Source organism: Poecilia mexicana, unplaced genomic scaffold, assembly GCF_051168715.1.
Source record: "Poecilia mexicana isolate PSO_F unplaced genomic scaffold, ASM5116871v1 scaffold_6, whole genome shotgun sequence".
Classification (NCBI taxonomy): domain Eukaryota; kingdom Metazoa; phylum Chordata; class Actinopteri; order Cyprinodontiformes; family Poeciliidae; genus Poecilia; species Poecilia mexicana.
Genome location: NW_028263375.1, coordinates 14982172 through 15004536, shown reverse-complemented (window position 1 = coordinate 15004536; position 22365 = coordinate 14982172). Strand labels below are relative to the sequence as shown.

The following is a 22365-nucleotide window of genomic DNA, read 5'->3' as shown; positions in this document are numbered from 1 at the left end:
TTGCTTCCTGGAGGGGTGCACTGAGTTGAGATATTAAGTTTTACCCAATTGCTAACATGTGCCTTTGATGCCAGTTGGACTATGACACTTTCCGGAAATTGCTCTTTGTAAGCAACCACCTTACACTGGGAAGAGAAAAGTGCCAAACTGTTAATGTTAATTCAATATTTGGAGGAGTAGCCAACACGGACTGAATTACTTTGTTCACTTAATGTGCTATTGGTAAAACTGCAGGCAGATCCAAAACCAGCAACTTCAAGTTTCTATACAGCTATGTCTGTATGACTTTTCTCACCAGAATAATGACGTCATGTCAGCATACAACAACCTACATGGCACAATCCTTTGAATCTTAAACACAATGCAACACAGGACATTGAGACACCCATGAGTTTAAGTCAGGAGGCCAGTATCCCACCTGACCTTTAGATTTCTGTAGACTTACCCCCTTAGCCATTTCTTCAGTATTGTTTTGAATGAACATAGAAGATTTATCCTGATATTAAATATTACACATTAAAATCCCATATGATTGTACAGCTTAATTTTCATCAGAATCTTTAAAGTGGCATTGTCACTATATATTTTTCTTTAAATCCATAATTATTTGCAACTTTGCAAAGCTCTATTACATAAATTCCTAATAAAATACATTGAGATGTTTGTGGTTGTAAAAAGACAAAATGTTAAAAAGTTCAAGGGATACAAATGCTGATGCAAGCACCTATAATAGCTGTTCTGGCAAAGATCTAAATATAATATTTTGGGTAATTCTGTAAAATATAAAATCCAAATAATCAATAATGCAGGGCAAAAGACTGCCTCATATCATCATGTCCTTCTCCCAGACAAACTCAAGGGGTTAGTCAGTGTTATACAGAACACTTACAAAGTCATAAAAAACTGGGGGAAGAGAAAATAAGACAGACTTGAAATCAAATAGGCAAACACAGACAAGACCTCAGTCCAAACTGAAGCCCTTTTTAGAGCTCACCCTCTCCCTGGTAAAAGGTAGACCTTCACAAAAGGGTCAGAGTAACCGTCATTGTCTCGGGGGGCCAAGTTTCTTGCCTGCAGAACATGTACGATCAAGTTTCCCAGATTTCTGTCATAGTTAATCTGGAGCTGTTGGGCAAAGCAGAGGGAAATGAGTGGATCACACTGGCGGATCAGTATTCCTTTGTTTGTTTGATCTTAGATTGCTGACCTAAATAAAAATCTAAATTTCCTACCTGAATTTCTCCAGTAATGGGATGAGGTGCTTTCATCACCTCTGTTGGCTAAAAAACACAAAAGAAATAGGGAATAATAAGGTTACTTGCTTGTGATTTAGTAAACAAACACACACATTTTGACTTGGCCTATAAAGGAAAGTCATCACCACCTCACCAGACTCAATGCTCAACAATAAGAAATATTTAAAAGCAGCAACCAATGTTAACCATACCAAAACAAATCGGCTTGCCTCATATTTGACCTAAAAAGCTGTAAGAGAGGTATTGGCGTTAGTCTGAACTTAAATCTGATTGAGATGCCTGTGGTGTGACCTTAAGCTGTCTGTTCATGCTCACAAACCTTCGAATGAGGCTTTATAAAGCAGCTCTCTAAAGAATGTGAAAGACACATTTCCAGATATAGCGAACATCAGGCTTGCACTCATTGGCAGTCATTTCAGCCAAAGGTGGCAGTTCTTTGGTGTGTGCCACTTTCGGTTATTTAACTGCTGCTATGAGCAGCCTTTTAGGTTGTGAGCTACCTTGTGGCGTTGTTTCTTGTTGATGGCAGGGGATCCCGGTTGCCCAGGGCTTGGAACCCCACTGGAGGCTGCTGACCCAGGGCCCGAGTGGAGGAGGGCCGAGCGTTCCAACGCAGACAGGACTCCGAAGCCCCCAGGCCCTGTTCCTGCTATGTCAGGAGTTTGCTGTTGGGATACCTTTTGGAGCTCTGCAGCTAACTGTTTAGGATCCACACCAGGAGATCGCTGACCTCCTGCTGAGAGAAATATGCACCATACTCCATGCTGTATTCATGTAGCTTAGGTGAACATATTCAGACATATCAATAAATCTTTAATGCGTACCAGCCTTGAGTTGGATATGGTGATCCAGGGCCTGTGGGTGCTCAGGGTCAGACAGCATATTAAGGTCACTGCTTGGATTCAGAGAGAATAAATTATGGAATTATAAATTGCGTGCCTTAGAAGCAATAAGTCACACATTAAAAATCTGACAGATGAAGAGGTGATGAATAAATAAGATGAACAGAGGGGTGGAGGGATTCTGATCAAAGGTGCTATGTTGCCTTATTGCAACAAAATATGTGAGAGTACCTGAGAGACTGGGAGATAAACATTGACAGATGTTACTCACAGTCTCACACAGAGCTCCGCCTCTGCACCAGCCTTGCCCATAATGCACTGCACTTCTTCATAAGTCTTCCCTGTTAGCGGAACTCCATTCCATTCCAACACCTGCATCCCTGCAACAAGATGAAGTCAGGTTAAAAACAAAAGCATGCTTTTCACTTTCCAGACTTTTTATTCATTCAGGCTTTATTTCCCAATGTATAAATTAACAATATTTTGGTCCAGAAAGTTCCGTTTTCACTGCAATCTACCAAAAAAATTGACATTTGTGTCCTTTATGCAACATTTTAGAATCAGAGGACAGATGTGAAAAAATAAAGTTTAGTAGTCTTACTTTTTTTTTTTTTTTTTTATCATTTAATTTTTATTTAAAAAATAAATTACAGTTACATGCAGTGGAATTACAGAGCGACTGTGGCTCTCAGGGTAGAGTAATCGTCTTGTGATCGGAAGATTGTTGGTTTGATTCCAGCTTCCTCCTGCCACACGTCGATGACACTTAACCCCAAACTGCCTATACATGTATAAATGGTGTGAGTGCAAATGGGTGAATATGACTCAAAATAATTGGAAAAGCGCTATATAAATTCAGTCCATTTACCGTTATGAAATTAGTATTTAGAAACAATACACATTTGAACCTAAAAGAGACCAAGATAATAAAATCCATGTGAATCACATCACTAACTGTAAGTAACATAGCCAGTTTAAAAGAAACACAATTACTCTGTCCTGTTGAGAGGAAATATGCTATTGTCATTTTATCTGTATGAAAAAATATGTTAATGAATCATAGCATTGTCACTATTCCCACCAATACTAATAGCCAGGTTTTCTCTCCAAAATTTGGCACTGGACCTATATGACATTGTTACTCACTTTACATGGCAGTTAATCTTCACTGTTACCCCTGTTTGATTTGTCATCTTCAGAAAATCAATTATTGTAATGTATAGGGATTTTAAGAACAAATGAAGTAGCAATTTACAGGTTCATTTACAGTGTGAGTATTTCTCAGTGCTGCCCTTTGTGTATTTCTGAAGCTAAATATAGTTTAATGACTAACACAGCCCACTAATGTGGGGGAGGAGTTTTCCACATTTTAATTAGACATGGCAGACTTTCTCATGACAAACCGAGCAACAACAAAGCTAGAGATGAGTGAAAATATCTATCAAGTCAACCCAAGAAGTATGCCTAATGGAAACAGAATCGAGTCCACAGTAGAAATGGTGTTTTAAATTTAAATGGTAATATTATAATAATAAACAAAACGAAAAATAAAAACTAATTTCCATTACAAAAAGAGTTACATCTTACATTTCAGACAATATGTGTTAGATAAGGCAAATATCAATTATCCACAATAGAACCAGGTTACATAGCAGTTGTTTTACCTCCTGACATTAAAGATCTTTGAAAATAAGGAATAATTTTCCATTAACAATATATATATCCTGATTACCACTCCTTAAGTGTTTTTATAAGTTCATAATTTATATAATAAGCACAGAGGTGCACATATGATCTGGCACATGCAAATTATGCTTATTTACTAAGATGATACTTTAAGACACCAGATAATCTGAAGAGGTGGAGCTGCACAGACAGAACACATAGGTCTGCCATTGTTGTGAAAAAAGTGTGGGTTAATTTTGTTGTTTTCTGTGTTCAGGGACAGTACTGGTAATGTTGACTTTAATAAAATTTTTGGAAAAATAGATATAAGAGTAGCTTTACTACATTGTACATTGGTAAAGTCCCTCTGAAGGCCCAGCTCCCAATGCACAGCCTGCCACAGAAAGACACATAATCTTTATGTGCCTCTCCTATGACAGCAGTGAATTTGTATGTTAAATATTTAGCACCAATCTAAATATTTAATTTGTAAAATAAATACGTAGCTTATACGCTAAATGTTTAGCTTGCTAATTCACTATTTCTTTTAAAACTGTGACAGAGTGATGATTATAAAAATTGAACCCCCATTTTTTTCTCTCATGGCAGGCTAAATAATTCAAATTAGAACATTTAAGTTATGAATATGCAATTTTACAAAGTGCACCACATACATTAAGGATAATTGTCTTACACATGTACTAACTCTTTTACTCTACTTTGCCTGCTGAAAAATATAATCATCAGATTTCAGAGAAATGCATTCACAACTCTAAACTAAATAAATATGTACAGTTAATGAATGTTAAGGCAAACTGTTAAACTGAAACAGTTAAACATTATTTACGCTTCTTTGGAGGGTTTAGGTAACTTCCTACAGTTTGCATGCATAACTTGGGCAATACTTGACTCCGATGACGTTGTCATGCATTGGTAAGCTCTATAATTTCCCTTATCTTAATGTTGACCTACTCTTGCCTTAAGATTCCTTTTCATTATCCACTTACCCTCTACAATTTTCCCTGTTTGTTCCGCCATGCCTCCAGGAATAACCTTAGCAATGTAGGTTCCAATCTCACCACGACTGCCTGGAATCTCCTTGCCACCCACGACTCGGACCCCAAGTCCATTGCCTGAGGCAGAAAATAGATTGTAATCATAAAAATCTGAAGCATAAAACCCATTGACCATTTCACAGTGTCCATGTGTTTGTGCTTTACCTGAGACGCTGGTGTCTGTCATGTCTCTCTTAAGCTTCACACGAGTGTGAGGGAAGGTGTAAGGAACCAATTTCATCTAAAGAAATAATTTAAGAATTTTATTGAAAAAAAAGAAAAAAAAAGTATTACAAGACTTCTCAAACAATTCTGGAGAATTTTACATAGGAAACTGATGCTGAGGCCGCACCTGTCTCCTGTCTGACATGTATCCACTCTGAGGCTGCCCTTCTCTTGGCTTATCAAACCAATCTGTGTCCTCTCTCCTCAAGTGGTAGGCTGAACAAGGAGAGAAAATTGTTCAAAATATTACACAATCAAATTCACAGCTAATGGCAATCAACTTCACAGCTGATGACAAATTCCCCTATAGCTGGATGAATCTTAACCCAGCAATCTTTTTTTTTCTTTTCTTTTTTCCAATTTTAAATAAATTGTTTGAACGCCTCATTTGCTAAAATGCATTAAGATCTCAGATATGTATCCTCTAGATAAGTAAAAGGAAAGTAACTGTAAAAACTCTCTTATTCAATACAAAATGTTCATCAAACAATATATAAGGGAAATCTGTTTTTAACAACACGTTTATTATGCCTTGCAATACCTCTGATCTCAATATTCTTATTTTTGAAAACTGATATTTCAATCAATAGCTTGTCCAAGACTGATTTTTTTTAAATCAATTAATAGATGAATATTTTCTAAAACACAAACCGTTTCTAATGGAAGCATTTGATGATTTGATACATTTTATTCAAAGTGCTGGGTTTAGAATGTAAATCCGTGTAACTATGACATTTCAGTACTATGTTGACATAATCCTGACAAACTCTCTGAGGGGAATTCTCTCTAAATCTCCCCAAAACCCATCCAACAGAAGCCTAATACATCTTAAGCTTAAGGAATTATTGGGAGATTTTGCAGGTTTTACAATCAAGATTTTGCAATTCAGAAAAATCTTAATTATATGTGTAGAAAAATAAATATAGGTTGGTTAAACAGGATATGATCATAGATTCAATTCTACAAATAAGGTGCACCAATAATGATGACTGCAAATGAACTGCTGTATGTCTTGGAGAAAAAAGCAGTGGGTAGCACTTTCAACATAGTTCTTGTGGACACTGGTGAACATATATACGCATGATTTTGCCTTTTTTTGTGCATGAGCATGAATACTAGAAATGAGTCAGAATGGTTACAGAACCACAGAGCAGACATTCCTGAAAAAAAATCTTAATTCACCATGGTTCATTCCAAAATAAAACTAACATGTCAGATACTACGGGTATGCTAAATGATATGCACTATATACTAGTGAGAGGGTGGTTCATTCCAGCATGAGTCTGGTATGTTTACAGAATCAGCCAGAGAAGTGGACCATTCAGAGTTATGATGTGCAGCATGAAGTCACAATTCTCTATGCAACTACATGAAATTAAAATGCTGTCTCACCTTCTATATTCCAGTTTGGGCCTCCGGCTGGGGTACAAAGTTATATGTTTTTTTTCAGAATTTTTTCTCAAAATATGCTTTCTTATCTCACAAATGTTTGCTAAGGTTTTATACTGAGAGTATAGGGAATCACATACACTGAAAGCATTAACCAGGAAGACACATGCTTGAAATTTCTCCTACTACAGTGTCTTGTCAAAGTATTGAAGCCCCTTGAAATTCTCTACATTTTGTCATGTTTCATCCACAAATTTCATTGTATTCTAGGAAGAAGGGATTTTAAATGAGTCTTAAGTGAAAAGAACAATTGTCACTAAAAAAAAAGAAATAAATAAAAATAGAAAGTGTGGCATGCATTTGTACTTGTATTTAGTCCATGGAGTTAAGATGTAATACCAAAGGTAAGTCAGCTGTATGTCTTACGTTGTGCATATTAAAAATCTTTGCTTAGGGTTGTTGTGTTGTTGGAATTTGAATTTCTGCAATTTCCCAGGTCTTCTAAAGCCCGTAGATTTAATTATTTTTTCCTGGATTGCCCAGTTTTGCTCCATCCATCTAATCTGACTTTACTATTCTGGTGAAAAAAAAAAAAAAAAAAAAAAAAACATTCCCACAACGTGATGCTACCAACATCTTTCACTTCGGGCATGGTATGTTCAGGGTGATGTGCAGTGTTTGTTTTCTGGCATATATAGCCAAAACTTTCAATTTTGGTCTCATCTGATCAGAGTGATAAGCAAGTAAAGCAAACCCTCCTGAAATACCCTTGTATATCGAACTGTTGAAAATCTTAAGCTGGATTTGTTGTGACTTTTTCTCAACAAAAGATTTTTCCTTGACACTCTTTAGTAAGGGCAGATTTGTGGAGTTCCTAACTTTTAGACAACAGTTTGTCCTTCCACAGTGTTTCTTTTCAGTTCCTTCAGAGTTGACTTCTTGTATAATTGCCATTCTTTTTTAAATTACTCAGTTACAAATATATCACATTTAGATACTAAGAAATGTGCAACAGGGTAAAAAAGATAATAAATAAATAAATAAATACAAACTGCTTTGTGTACTTGTGTGCAACAATTACAGATTACTTACAAGAATATTTTAAACTGAAAATAACAGCAACCATGTAAAGAACTTACTGAGTTTGTTGGGAGGAGTGGTGGTTATAGACTTACAGCTGCTGGGAGGAAGGAAGCAGCCACAATATGTTTAGGTGGACATACATGTTTTGGTAGGTTTGCAGTCAGTGGCAGTTCTGGCATAATTGACACTCTGCATAAGTCTCTCTGTCTCCCCTTTCTAACCAGCATCAGACTATACTGCTCATGATCTACCTAAAAATGGCCTTGGTGGTGTTTTATTTTGTCGTATTAGACTAAAGGCAGTTGAATATAAATGTGTGCCACACTTTTCAGATGTTTCTTTGTAAAAAAATAAAATAAATATTGAAAACGGTCATTTCTCCCACACTTCAATTCTTTCTCAACTATTGTGCTACTCTGTGGTGAATTCTATGATAAAATCATGACAAAATGTAAAAAAATACTTTTCCAAGACACTACGTGATATTGCTTGCCTGAAGGATGATTCCAGGCAGAAACATGTACAAAATATATTTTTTGGGCATTCAAACAAAGAGCTTTTGTAATATTTATTGTTATTTAAAAATATAATAACTGGTCTCTCAGTTGCTGTAGGATACTCTACCACTTTCATGAAAGATTCTGGCATCACCTCTGCTTAAAACCAGCATGGACTCACTTAGCACTGTAATAAAGGCAGATATACACTTTAATATAATTCCATGGTAAGTACTACCGTCTTTAAAAAGTGTTTATGGTGAACCACTTAGGTTTCTGTAACATTTGTGTATGAATGTAAATACTCATGACTTTACATAATACAGAAAGTTATCTAAACTCACTATTATTTATAATGCTTCTTGTCAGTTGTTTTAATAAGATAAATTTGAACACTACCAATTACACATTTATTGAAATGAATAGTCCATTTCAATATTTGCTTTCAATCACTAGAGTAAATGGACATCTCACACCTCAACGAGACATCCACAACAAACAACAAGCCAAAAATATAAATTTTATTAACATGGAAATGGAAAACACGCAATACACAACATGCAAGGATGCAAAATACAGAAAAAAAATAATCCAAGATTATATACACACCAACACAAATGAGACACACATGACTAAATCACACAAAAATCTATAGTAAAAATAGTTACTGCTTTTTCCATAGAGGCAGTTATTATTACAAATGTACAAGCCAGTCTGTGTATCAGATTACTTTGCACTGTTTCTGTCATTGAATGAGAAGGAAGTATTAAACATTACTAGCCAGAGTTATTTTACCACATTAAAAATGGCAAGATTATATAAATATCAAAATGATTTTGCCACACTGAAGACTTATGTAATAGTTACTAAGAAGTGATGACCAAGTTCAGACCATTTTGTTCTGAAGACTAATTTGTTGCAGATATATTCCAGATTATTGTGGAAGCAGCTCCATGACTAAAGTAAACTCAGACTAGAATTTCTGCTTAAATATTGTAGGCATTCATGATTTATAGGTGAGGCAAATTGCATACAACACGGCAATTACATGTTAGATTGTACATGCATATGTCATGGATAATATAATATTTGTGCTATTTATTTGCAATATTTAACATATGCTGCAGCATATATCACATTTATACAGAATAATACTAGAAACTGCTAAACTAAATTTGTGTTAAAACAGTTTGACTTTCCATCTTAACTTATTGTTTAAGATTCAAAAGTACTATAAATGTTGCTCTGCTACATTTAACATTAAAGTGGTAGTGACCTGACTTGTTTACCAAACATTCAAAACATATTTTGTATAGTATGTATTTGTAGTACTATTCATAAGTCTTAAGCTCTCATAAAAACAAGATGGTTTTAACACAGAAAACATGTATAGTTATTAAAATTTCTGTGTTTTGAGAGTTTGGGGGAAAATTTACCAGTGAAGAACTTAAAACATGCAAATGAAATCACACCAAAACTGGACAGAATTGAATGGTAACATACATAAACTCAGGTTGAGAGTTTAATGTACTTTTGAGTTAGTTATATAAAAGAAACAAAAACAAAGAAAAAACATGCAAACTTTAAATTTACCAAGTCAAAGAAAAATATAGGAAAGTATCACAAACAATTAATTGAAGCACTGATAGTTGTAAAAGAGACGGTTTACGCATAAAGTCAGTAAAACCACTCGGCATTAGCATGCATTACAAGCAGGTCCGCACAGTTGAACTGCTGCAACAGTCTCAGACTCCATTTACCTTCACTGTCAGACATGGCACCTTGCAGATCATCCATGATGAATGCGATATCTCTATCGTAGCCACGTGTCCGAGATTCCTCCCTCATATGCTGTTGTACTTCTGGCAAGGAATGGCTAGACCCAAATTGATCCCTAGAGTCAGCAGAAATGGGAGGCAGAGGACCAGCAGAAGCTCTAGCCATACCCATAGGCTGCCCCACTGGGCTCAGAGGACTTTCTTCCTCAGAGTTCTGAGCCACAATGGGGATACGGCCCCGGCTTTGGCTGATAGGCAAACTAGTAGGTTTTGCTCTGGAGACTCCAGGAGCAAATGCTGCGTCCAGGACCTCCCCCTCTGTCTTTAGTCTGAGTGAGGAACTAGAGAGATCCCTTTTGATAGACAGATCTAAGCCATATATAGACGATGGTCGGGAAGAGGGTCGAGAAGAGGGACGGGATCGAGTGCCACTTGGATATGTGCCATCCTCCTGAATGTTGCCTCTGATAGTGGACCCTAAGCTAAGGGACTGGCCAAGGTTAAGAGAACCTGAAAGGTTGGCTCCTAAAGAAGACCCCAAATATTTTTGCTGCTCAGACAAATTTTTCCTTAACCCAAACGTAATTTCATCCTGAAGTAACCTAGCCCTAGCTGCTAGACTGGACACAGAAGAAGTTCCAGATCCCATGTAGCTACCAAATTCAGGCTCAAGGTCCCTACTCTCCTGAATTGGGGAAAATTTTGTGATGGCCTTTGAGTCGAGCAATGCCTTTTTGTTCTTCATCTGTTTCTGGTAAAGCATAGCTGCGGGAAGGTTCTTTGCAGCCTGCTTTTCAAGAGTGAGTCTTCCAATGCTATATTTCTCTCCTTTAGGGAAGTGGCGAAAACTGCTATCACTCGAGAGATACTGGGAAAGACCAAGGCCTGTTAAATGTTCTAGCCCTTCAGTTCCCCGTCTAAACTCTTGCTTGATTTGCTGCTTCAGCAACTTCAGTTCATAGGGCTCCTCCATAGAGTCATCTTCTCCTTTTCCATAGCGCGATGAGCCCAAAAATTCAGCTACCTGATGTATAGAAATAAGGAAATGAATATTAGTGTGAACATATTTCAACCACTTTTTATATATATATTACATATGATCTGTCAATGAATTGACAAATGTTAAGTACAAATAAAACATTTATCAATGAAGTTTCTTCAATTACGTCAAAAGTTCTTATAATGTTGCCATAACCATATAGTGCCTTGCAAATCTCTGTTACCCCTTGTACTTTTTCCACATGTTGTCATGTCACAACCATAAATTTTAATGCATTCCATGAGGAATGTTATTTGATAAGCCATGAAGTGGTTGGAAAATGACAGTTTTTCACTTTTTGGAAAAATTTTTAAAAAAAAAGTGGGGCAGTATGTAACATTTGGCAGTGGAATGGCGAGGTTGCTTTTCTTGTAAAGAAAGCTGGTGAGAGTTAAGATGGATATAGATAAATACAGAGCTCTTCTGGAAGACAACCATTTAGAGACTGTACAGCATGCCTAAACAAACAGCCAAATCAACAAAAAAGGTTTAGATCTAATGACTTAAAATTTGATTTTGATTCAAGTTGATTGCCTTTCAACCTGACAAGTTTGAAGTCCTTGGTTAAAAAAAAACAAAAAACACTATATATATTTCTACAGCTGGTCTAGTAGGGACCTGACAAAAGTTGTTGTAAAAAATGTTAACCTTTTGTTGTTTCATTTCCACTTTACAATTAGGTAATGCTTTTTGTAGGCTTGTCTTACTAAATGTTCTTTTCCTAACATAACACACAGTGGGTCAGTTAAAGTATTTTTAATATATTTACAAGGTGGAGTAAAATTTCTGGTAAAGTTAGAAGGTCAAATACATTTTACCTACATTTAAATAATAATTTGAGTTCACTTTTACAATAATAAGATGATGATAAAATAAGAAAAATAACTGAAGATGTAATACGGGAAATCTTGTCACACATAGTTAATTTGCAATCGTCAATGTTGAAATGCAAATCCAAATGATCAAAAAAGCTAAATAATCAAACATAAACATCTAAAAAGATAAAGATGGGATGTAACACGAAATGACACAATAATAAAATATTTACCTCTGCTGTACGCCTGGCTTCAGCTGCCCTGAGTAGTCTGTCTGCTTTTGATAGCTCTTTATCAGGCAGGCTAAATCCAGAACCCATGGCAGAACTGCCAAGTCCTGTTGAAGCCTTGGTAAGCTCTCCTATGTCCTCTATAAGCACATAGTTCCGGGCATTGTGATGGTCAATATCAGCATAGAAGGAATCAGCAGAAATACTTGACATGGGACTAGAGGCCATACTTCTTTCCTCTAACCTCAAATCTAAGTTGCCATACTTGCCACCTATGTGAGCAACCCCATAGCCACTTTCTGTAGAAGATGGAACAATGAGCAGAGGTTGGTTGCGTATCACCTCATAGTTGGTGGTAATTTTGGGCTCTAACTCAGACAAGGTGGTCTGACGCTGCTTTCCTTGTTGCAAAAGCAAAGCATGTTGGTAGCTGCTAGGCTGAGCTTGAGCATGGGAGAGCGTTAGTGTTTGGTAAGGAGACACCTGTTGATGGTATAGGGACTGCTGCTGATACAAATTCTGCTGGGTGTAATGGCTTGTGGTTTGGGTCTGAGGAACGTACTGACCATATTGAGAATAGGGACTTGTAAGGGTGTTGTATTGGGAATCAGCCTCAGTTTGGGGGGGGATGAATTGATCAAATTCTGACTGAGGAGCGGTCCGTGGTCTCTCCAGGCCTTCCCCTCGAGTTTCTCTTATGTTGCCAACCTCACTGTCTGACATGTAGTCTCTTTCCTCCGCCACCCCCTGGAGATATGCCCTTTCTCTCTTTTCTCTTTCCTTTAACAAGGCCTCCTTTCGACGGTTTATACCCATCTCCAGATACCTAGATCAATGGAAAAATGTTTGAGATTCCAAACACCAACAGTTATCAGAGCACACTTTAAATAGCCAAACAATGTTCCATTTTCTCACACATTTGTACCTGTTACTATGTGTAAGAGTGGAGAGGTCTCATTGAGTGTTGTCAAGGTAGTCTTTTAGCCCATAAGCTATTAAGGTAAAAAAGGAATCATGCACATGAACATAAGACAAATAACTTAATACAGATTAACTAAATGGTATCTCTGTAATTATTTATCTGCTGATTGTTGCTTTAATTATTTTTCTAACAAAATCTGAAACTACCCAGTCTGTAGAACTTGGTTATTTGTTTCAGTGTATACACGTGCAGCAACTCACCGCAACTTGGCATCAATCTCCTTTTCCTCTTCATCAAGCTCAGCTTGTTTCTTGCGTAGTTTAGAGGATTCCCTCTCCACCAGATCAAGTTCCTTGTCTATATCTTGCAGAATCTTTGCTCGGGCCATTGTTGTGCTGCGAGCAAGACGGCGACGAGCAGAGTTGGTGCTATATCCAGATCTTCCCGCCAACGTGTCGTCCTCAGGAGGGGGGTCTGGTAGGGTTCGCTTTACTTTCTTACCACTGCTAGAAGAAGAACCTCTGACCTACAACACAGAAATAGATAATATATAGTATATAAGAAAATATCTATTTTGAATAGTTTTCCCACTTATTTGCAAAACAACTTTAATAGACTTACAGAATAGCCTTCTGTATAGTATCCTCCAATTCTGTCTTCTGTTGAAGGACTAAGAGATTTAGGATCTGACAGAGACTTCTGGCCAGCCTTTAAACTTCGAGGGCCAGAGGAAAATCTAGTTGGGTCAGCAGTTAGCATTCTTTGTCCTCCATAGGACTTTTCTGGAGATAATGGAGAGACTTGGCTGTAGAGAACTTTAGCTTTAGAGGGGACATCTGCCGTTAGTTGTGTGCTATATCCAACCTCAACAGGTGAGTTCCTTCTGTCTGTGTCTGTCTGACAGCTCAGACTGCCACCTCTGTGAAAGTTTTCTGGAGCTGATATGTGCTTGATGATTTCTACCTTAGTGTCCATTTGGACATTGGGTTTCTTGATGGTTCCAGAGTGGTCAGTCTGCACAGAAATTTCCGCTACTGTCTGGATGGCAATGCTAGACACCTTAGAGCCATGTTTCCCTTCACTGCTATGCTTTCGAGAACGACGTCGAACTTTGGTGGGGGCATCCCACTCATCTTGATCGTCATCATCAGACTGAGCTGAGCTATCAATGTTTCTCTTTGTTTTCTTTTTTCTTCCCATTTGTTGCTTTTCTGCAGAGTCTTCATCATCTGTTTGTACACCGCTGTCAAGGATTTTTTTCCCTAGATCCTGGTCAGCTGGAAGTTTTACTATGTTAAGCTGCTCATGGTGTTGTTCTGTTTGTGTTAATGTAGATGGAAGCGTAGACTCGTCTTTTACAGGCCAGTACTGACCACTGTCCCCTACCCCTGCATATTTAGCTTCTAAAAGGTTTCCTGTCATACCAGTACTGCTGTAGTGCTCATCAAGTTGCCTCTGGAGTTGGAGTTGGAGTTGTTGGATTTGCTGCAACTGTTCTTTCTGTTGAGCATAGGTCTCCTGTTGGGCCACCATGTGTGCATGATGTTCCTCTTCTTGCTGAAGAAGAAGCTGCTGTTTCAGTGCTTGAAGTTCTTCAAGTTCTCTTTGCACCATAAGTTGCTCCTGTTCTCTGTAACGCTGGATTTCTTGTCTTTCCCATTCCAGCTCCTCAGCAAGACATAGCTGCTTAAGCTTCTCTAACTCTAGAAACTCCCTCTCCATCTGATACTGGGCCATTTTGGTGTTGTCTAAGCCAGGGAATATTGGTGAAGAAGCTAGAGCATCTAAAGAAGCAGCAATTGCTTCCAGGGTGGTGTCTGAGTACATTTCGGGGTAGCCGGTTATTATGTCAGCCAAGGCTGTAGGGAAGAACTCTTTAGATAGCTCTGCCTCAAAGGGAACAAACTGCCCTGACTCTGTTGGAACAAATCCATAGGAATGCAGTAAGGACTGATCCTGCACGGTTGATATAGGGGTAAAAGTAGTGCTGAAGATGGAACCTGGTTGAGTTGTAATTGCATATGTGGATGGAACTGGTGCTGCAACGGAGGAATAAACTATTCCATCTGAGGTTCTTAAAGCACTATTTACACCAAACCCAGCAGCAGGAACCTGGGAGTATGGTGAAGTAATCATCGCAGAGTAGACACTGGTTGCTTTGCTTGTGAAGTCTAGTGCCTCGCCTGTCACAATTCAAAATATATAAATTTCTTTCAGTAAACAGCATTAGAAATTTTACGAGTAAAAAACTAACTTATTTTCTAAGGACCATGCAATTAGAATTAGAAAGAGTTCCAAAAAGAACACATGCATTTATGGAGATAGTTTGGTTAGCAGGATGCAAAACCAAAGTATTGAGGGAGTACACGCAGGCAAACACATGCATCTGTGTGAAGAAAAGAAAAACAAAACAAATTGTTGGGATTATTTGAAAATGCCATGCATGTTAGAAAACAAATCAGGCAATTAAAACATTATTTATTAACTTAAGTGCTAAACATCACAAAACTGGAAGCATAAAGTGAGTGCAGTATGCTGTATGTTAAAGAGAAAATTAAGGCTTTAAATAAAAATGTATTGCCTATAAGAAGAATAAGAGTGCAGTCCTAAATGCATGCAAGCCAAGTTAATAGAATACAAAAAATATATATATAGAAAGATTTGCTTACCAGCTGAAAGCTTAGCAGCAGTTAGGTCAACAGCTGTGTCAGAAGAGCCATTGAAGTAGTCATTTTTGAGATCATAGAAGGACAGTCGTGTGCTTGTTAGATTAGTCTCAGATAATGATGCTTTTATCCCATTAGTACCTTTAATGCTATACAGTCCTGCGTGATCTTTGAAGCCAGCATGGTTGTCAGGTTGAGTTGTTACAGGAGCTTGTGTTCTGCAGCTTCCGGTAAATGGCAGCTTGTAAATTACATCACAGCAGATGCTCCTCCTGCCAGCAGTAAGGTCCATTGGAACCCCATCATCCTCTACAATAGAGGTCACCACTCCTTGGTCTGTATCAGACAATGCCACCATTGCCCTCACTGGTTTATAGTTTGACAAGTCCATGGCTCCCGTAGCCTCAAGAGATACAATAGGACCTACATTGCTGATAATTGTTGGTGCTGAAGTCAATGACTGTTTTCCTCCAGAGGAGACAAGAGCTTCAATGGAAAGATTCATGGGTATGTCTTGAGTCATAGACACTACATCAGTGAATACAGGTGGGGTCTTTACAGGTTTGTAGACAATTTGTGCAAGTGGTTCAAATGGCTTGTATGTGGATGTGGTGAGTGGTAACGGCAGTGATGCAACACGACCCTGTAAATCAAGGGGTTTCTCTGCTGGAGTGGTATTGTATGAGGCAATGGTTGCTGTGCATGTGACTATTGTGATGCTGTCAGTGACAACAGACAGTGTTGTTGCAGGGATAAGCTCAGCACTAAGATTTACAATCTCAGGCTGCACTGCCGTACTATGACGTCCACTTGAGTCACTTGAAACAGACTGTCGGCAAGACTCGGGTGGCGTCAGATCCATGCCTTGCTCTGTCATTTTTATGCCTGTCCTGATAGAGCGTAAATCAATAACATCACCAGGATAAATAATCCTGCCATTTTGTTTAGGGAGAGGTTGGACTTTCGCTATGTCTGGTTGTATAGTGATGGCTATGCTTTGTGGAGGAACTTGTTGAAGTCTTTCATGGACAACAGAAACAGTAGTCCGTTGCACTTCAGTGGTGACCACTTGGGTGACCCGACTAGACAGGCTTTCAGGAGGCTGACCTGAGGTGGAAATTGAAGAGGAATACATGTGACTCATACTGGAGACTACCTTTTCTGGTCCTCTTATCTCTTGGCTCTCAATTGACTCCTGTTGAATTTTGGTGATGGTGACTGGAGCCACAGATACACTTAGTGGAATCTCTGGTACAGAGGATACTGGGCTTATATGCGTGTGTACATCTTGAGTAATTGTGTCCAGTAAACGATCATATTCACATGGATGAGTCGAGACTTCTGGTTGCTGTTCTGATAATGGAATTGATTCCCTCCTGTAAGATACTTGAGCTTCATAGCCAACCACTGGAAAGTCCTTTTCAGCTGGCATGGTAATTATTTGTGCAAACTGATGTGGTTGTTGCATGGTTATGGATTCTTGTCTAGCAGCAGCAAGTGACTCTGCTTTAGCTACTTGAGCAGGCATTTCAAGCTCTGCAGGATAAGTAAATGAATCACTAGTGGTGTATGGTGGTTGTACTATGGATGAGATAGATGATCTCCTTCTGTAAGTAGTCTCATCATTTGTTATGACTGGGAATTCTTCAAGTACATGGTGTTGTATCTCCGATGAAGGCATGTAACAAATCATTTCATCTTTATGTTTTGGTGGGAATCTTGTTTGTCTTTCATGTCTAGATTGCAATGGCATTTCTTCCATTGATGCCACAGGATATGACATAATTGTGGCTGGACTTGTTTCACTCTGCTGGGGAGTATGACTAATATCTCTCTGTGTTGAAACTTGTTGAATTCCTTTCATATGATGTGACACTGTTGACCCCATGCTTGTAATAGCTACAGTTTCAGCAACTGTAGGTTGCATTAACTCAGACACTTTAGATGTTGGTGTCACAACAGTGGCAACAGTGAGAGGATGAGGTACAGGAGATACTACAGCAACCTCAGGCAACCTAAAACCAGGGTCAGTTGTGACAACTTCTGTGGGGTATTCAAACTTTGTAGTTTCTTTAGCATCAAGATTTAGCTGGTGTGTAAATAGCTGATCTCTCACCACAACCATATTTTCTGAAGATTGATCAGTTTGTTGAGTTGATGAGAGCTCCGATAAGGAGAATGCTTCTTCAAAAACCCCAGGTATGTTTTCATCTTTATAGTGAACAACAACTTCAATCGCTGTATCTGGTTCTTCAGCTACAAATTCATAACTCTCATCTTGTATTGCTGATCTAATCAGAACTGCCTCTGTGGCACATTTATCCATGTCTTGTTCCATATGCTCTATACTTTGCACATCTATTTGAGATAAAACTTGCTGATCATAATTTATAGAGTGTACTGTAGGCGGTGTCCCATGGACAACTACTTCTACATGTGTTTTCAATGGCTCTGGCACAAAAACAGCTTCCCCAAGACACCCTGGTTGCACAGTTGCAATTGGTTTGGTTGATTGAATAATTGGCTCTTCAGATAAACTTGCTGCAAATACTGTTCCCACTTCTGTAACTGCACATGGATACTGAGACACATATGGTTCAGATTGCTCATTTACTATAGATTGATCTCTCAGATAACGTCTTGGAAATAATTCTGATGTTGGTTCAGAAGTTACATGGGGTTGAGTCATTGAGTCTTGTTGTGACATATATGGCTTCTTGATTGTAGGTGCTACAGCATGTGCCATGATGCAGGATTTCTGATCTGATGACACTGTAATCACATCAGCAACAGAAAAAATTGGGTGCACAGCAGGGGGCGCAGAGAATTCCCCTGCTTGTACTTTGCCAGTCACCACCTCAAAGGTTTCTATTTGCTCTGCTTCCACATTGACTGCTTTAATAATTGGAGGTGGATGCTTAATAGTGGGCACAGATGCCCTCCTAACTGTAGCCTGTGCTGAAATAATTTCAGTGGGTGTCTTCTTCTCTGGTACTGTTGTTTGAATGTCTGACACTGCAGAAGATGGGATGGATCTTCGCCTAACAGGTGCTTGAACTGTTATTGTATCAGTTGGAGAGCCAGGCTCGGATGGTAGAGTGATCACCACATATGTCTGTAAACATTTCGCATGCCTAGGGGACACAGGTGACTTGGGAGATGTTGTACCCAGTTTAGACTCCGAAGGTCTTGCAAGGCTAAGAGACAGGGCTTTTGGAGGTTCCTTCATTCTAGGCAGCGTTGCTGCTTTGGGTGCCACAGGAGGAGGTCTGATATTCTCTCCTGGCTTGTGGGTAAAAACTAGTCCAGCTGGAATTGATATAGGCTTGGGTGGTATGGGTGGGGGAGGCTTAGAGAGATGACAAGGACTGGACACTGTTACAGAAACAGGGGCAACTGTTGCTATAGTGCTTGTGACTAAAGTGGGAACAGAGCTTCCAAGTGATTTGGGTAAAAGGGCTGGATGTGACGAGGTTGGGTCTGTTACAGGAGTTACTTCTCCACTTGATACCACTTTTGCTCCATGTGTAGGTTTAGGTTGAAGTAGTGGAGCTGAAAGCACTTTCACAGTTGAAGTGTCTGTACACAGTGTATCATTTGTAGTTTGTTGACTACCATATGCACGAGAAGCAACATTTGACTCTGCATCATCTCTATCCTGTTTGGTTTGTTCAAGTAGAGATATTTTTTCCATGCTTGGTACAATGATAACTACATGCCCTTGTCTAGTTGGAGTCACTACTTGAGGAACAGGTGCATTACCTGATTGTGCAATGTCCATTCTTGGCTGTATATCTACAACTACAGATTGCATTGGTTGGGCAGTGACTGTGGGGGCAATAGCTGATGCAGATGACATGGCTGTCTTTATAAGGGGCATCTCAGAGGTGGTATCAGGTAATGAAACTGATGTAGATCGAGGAGGGGGAGGAGGAGGAACTTTCTTTTTGACAACAGTAGTTAATGCTGGAGATGATATAGTTCCCTGCTCAGGCTGAACCTTTGCTGGGACTACCACTGTTTTCATTAATGGTACAGATGATTGTACTGGGACTGAATGTACTACTTTGGCTTGAGCTTGAGCTGGGGTAGTTACGAGAGCTGAGATTGGTTGTGGTGTTTGTAAAATAATTGGAGCATTAGTTGAAACCAAATCTGGCATCTGGACTATGACGGGCTCGAGGCATGATACCACGGAGATTGATGATGAGAGATCACTTGTTGAAGCTGAAGTTGTGGTAGCAATAGGTGCAGCTGTGATTTGGGCTAAAGGCTGAGCTGAGACAACAATAGGTGCTGGACTTGGTGCTGAAACTTGTAGAACAGGTGGAACTTTAACTGGTACTTGTGATGGAGCGGAAACTAAGTCTGGCATTTGGACCTTAGAAGTTACTGCAGATGAAGTCTCAAACGAGGGTGGAGCTGGGGTCTTAGTTGTAGAAGGCTTTCTTTGAACGGCCTGTGTTGCTTGAATTTTGGATGGATCAGATACCAAATCTGGAATTGTAACTACAACAGTGGCTAAATCAGAATAAGGAATTAATGTTTCACTTGATGGTGCTTCTTCAAATGTGGTAGACAATGGCAATAAGGTTTCTTCAACTGAATGGTCTTTTATTGAAGTTGGAGGGGTTGGTGTGGACAGTGGAGTTGAGTCAGATGAAAGTGGTGTTCGAGCCTGAAATGAAGATGATGATGACACATTTGAGGCCAAACTAGAATCTGGAGAAGCTGGTGAAGTTGGGGGTGAAACTGGTGAAACAGGAGAAGGTGTAGTTGTTAGTTCTGGGGCAGATATTGGAGTTGGAATGGGCTTTGGCTCTGGAATTTCACAAACAACACATATAGGCTCCATGTCGTTGGTTTCGGACAAAGGTGGACTTATGGACTGATCTTCTTTTGTTTCAGAGTCATCACTGGGGGTAATGTCAGATGAAATACCTATGGCATACTCATCTGCAAGACTATCATCCTCTTCTTCACCAGATGAGCACTGAGTAATCTTAAGGTCTGGTATTGGAAACAGTGCCTTTCTGAGTGCAGGATCTTGAGGAACCATAGGCCTGACAAAAGTTATGGATCCACTGGGAGTACTGGCAACAACTGTTACCTCAGTGCGCCTAGGGGGCTCAGATGGGCGTGGGGGTGCTGGACGTTTTTTCCTCTTTACTGGTAGTTCACTTAAAGTATCGAGATCTGAGGGAGGTGTATATTTTTGTTCAGTGATCTGAGTATCTTCAGTGGGTATGTCATCTTCAGCAGATATAGTCACCACACAGGTTTCAGCCTCTGCAGGAAGCTCATGGACCAAAGCCTCCAATGAGGAAGAATCCATTGCTGTCCAGGCTTGTTGAAATTCTTGCTCTATCATCATCAGTTCCCTTTTTTTTTGCATCATCTCCTCATAAACTTCTTCAGGGGACCTGAGCTTTTTAAGAGATTGAGACGCAGTGTCAAATTGAGGTTCTTCTTGAGTTTCACTTATCTTAATTTCTGGTTCCTCTACTAAAGATTCATAAAGATAGTCCTCTATTGCCAGTCCTCCATAAAGGGGTTCAATATCAGGGGGACTTTCTCCTGGAATAGTTTTTGTTTTCTGAATAATTTCCTCATATGCTTCTTCAGCACTCTTTAATGATTTTGCTGCTGTGTCTTTTTCTTCAAATTGATCAGAAGGGGTGTAAGGTATTACTGTTGGTGAAGGTTTACGTCCTCTTTGTACAGCTCTCTTAATCTCTGGTTCAGATTCTTTACTGGCAGAGTACTCTGAGGCAAATGTTTTATGGCCTTCGTTGATGACAGTGACCTGCCTTAAATCTTCTGTAGAGGACACATCACTGGGTGAAGACAATGGTTTGTCATGTGTCTTTGCCTTTTCTTCATCAGAGGAGTTTTCAATAGTAGGAAGAGGCTGAGTGGGGTGCCTCTGTCTACTTTTCCGATGGTGTCGTTGCCCACTACCTTTCTTGTGGCTTGGACTGCTATCACTGTCCTCTTCCAAAGATGAAACTGATGTAGGTGAAGACCCTGGAGTCATGCTTGATGCTTGAATACTGGATGAACCCTTTGACAAGGATTCTGTGATGCTCTCTATTTCTTCATCAGTGCTTTGCCTCTGCCTCAATACAGGAATAGCTTTCTTGAACTGAGTCTTTGGAAATGATTCGGGAATATTTTGAGAAATTGCAGCATCATTTTTAATGGGTAATTCAGTCTGGGTATTGATATCTGATTCACCCTTGTTAAATACAGATGTATCTTTGATAGAAGCATTGTCAAGTGTACTATTCTGGAAAGCTTCCACATTTTCTAAGTTACTTTCTTTCTCATCTTCTGATATGGACATGTCTTTCTCATCTCCCATACCCAAAATCTGATTGCGGATGAACTCATCATCTTCTACGGAAGAATCAGCACCTTCAGTTTTGTCCTCACTGCTAGATGAAACAGTGCTAACCTTTAAGATCCTCCTTCCAATTTTAGGGGATGAGGAAGGTGTAACTTCACTTTCACTGCTCTCTATTGGTTGGAAACTTAAACGCCTTCTCTCTGGTTTAACTTCCTCTTTTTCTGGCATAGAGTGATCTATACTTGAATCATTCTTCGCTGTATCATAAATCTTTGTCTCTGGCTGTTCTTGAAGGACAGGTAAAATCTGGGGTTGATCATCATCATACTCTTCTTTTCCAAAACTGAGTGTATTTGCTGCTTGCTTGGTTTGAGGGAGATCTCTTCTCTTTTCTTCTGACTCCTCTTTGGTTTCAGCTGAGGCCTAAAATGACAAAAGAAATGTTCAATTAATATTAATCGATGTCTAAGTAATACTAAAATAAAAAAATGGTCTATCGTTGAACAAAAAGTGAATAATACTTGTTCGTACATACACAAATACACATGTAGGTA

The 22365-nt window shown here is 39.1% G+C and overlaps 1 protein-coding gene across 1 annotated transcript in view; it reads right to left on the bottom strand.

Moving 5' to 3' along the window:
* The window catches only part of pclob (piccolo presynaptic cytomatrix protein b), a 61606-nt gene that overhangs the window by 15278 nt on the left and 23963 nt on the right, over positions 1 to 22365 (bottom strand). Inside the window, exons 14-27 of the mRNA XM_088006297.1 lie at positions 15466 to 22234; positions 13418 to 14979; positions 13057 to 13322; positions 11878 to 12700; positions 9773 to 10814; positions 6436 to 6462; positions 5171 to 5259; positions 4984 to 5059; positions 4771 to 4896; positions 2370 to 2478; positions 2081 to 2151; positions 1757 to 1992; positions 1233 to 1280; positions 995 to 1125 (exon numbers count right to left, since the gene is read on the bottom strand). Coding sequence (XP_087862423.1) covers positions 995 to 1125; positions 1233 to 1280; positions 1757 to 1992; positions 2081 to 2151; positions 2370 to 2478; positions 4771 to 4896; positions 4984 to 5059; positions 5171 to 5259; positions 6436 to 6462; positions 9773 to 10814; positions 11878 to 12700; positions 13057 to 13322; positions 13418 to 14979; positions 15466 to 22234 — 11375 coding nt within the window. The remainder of the gene's footprint in view (positions 1 to 994; positions 1126 to 1232; positions 1281 to 1756; positions 1993 to 2080; positions 2152 to 2369; positions 2479 to 4770; positions 4897 to 4983; positions 5060 to 5170; positions 5260 to 6435; positions 6463 to 9772; positions 10815 to 11877; positions 12701 to 13056; positions 13323 to 13417; positions 14980 to 15465; positions 22235 to 22365) is intronic.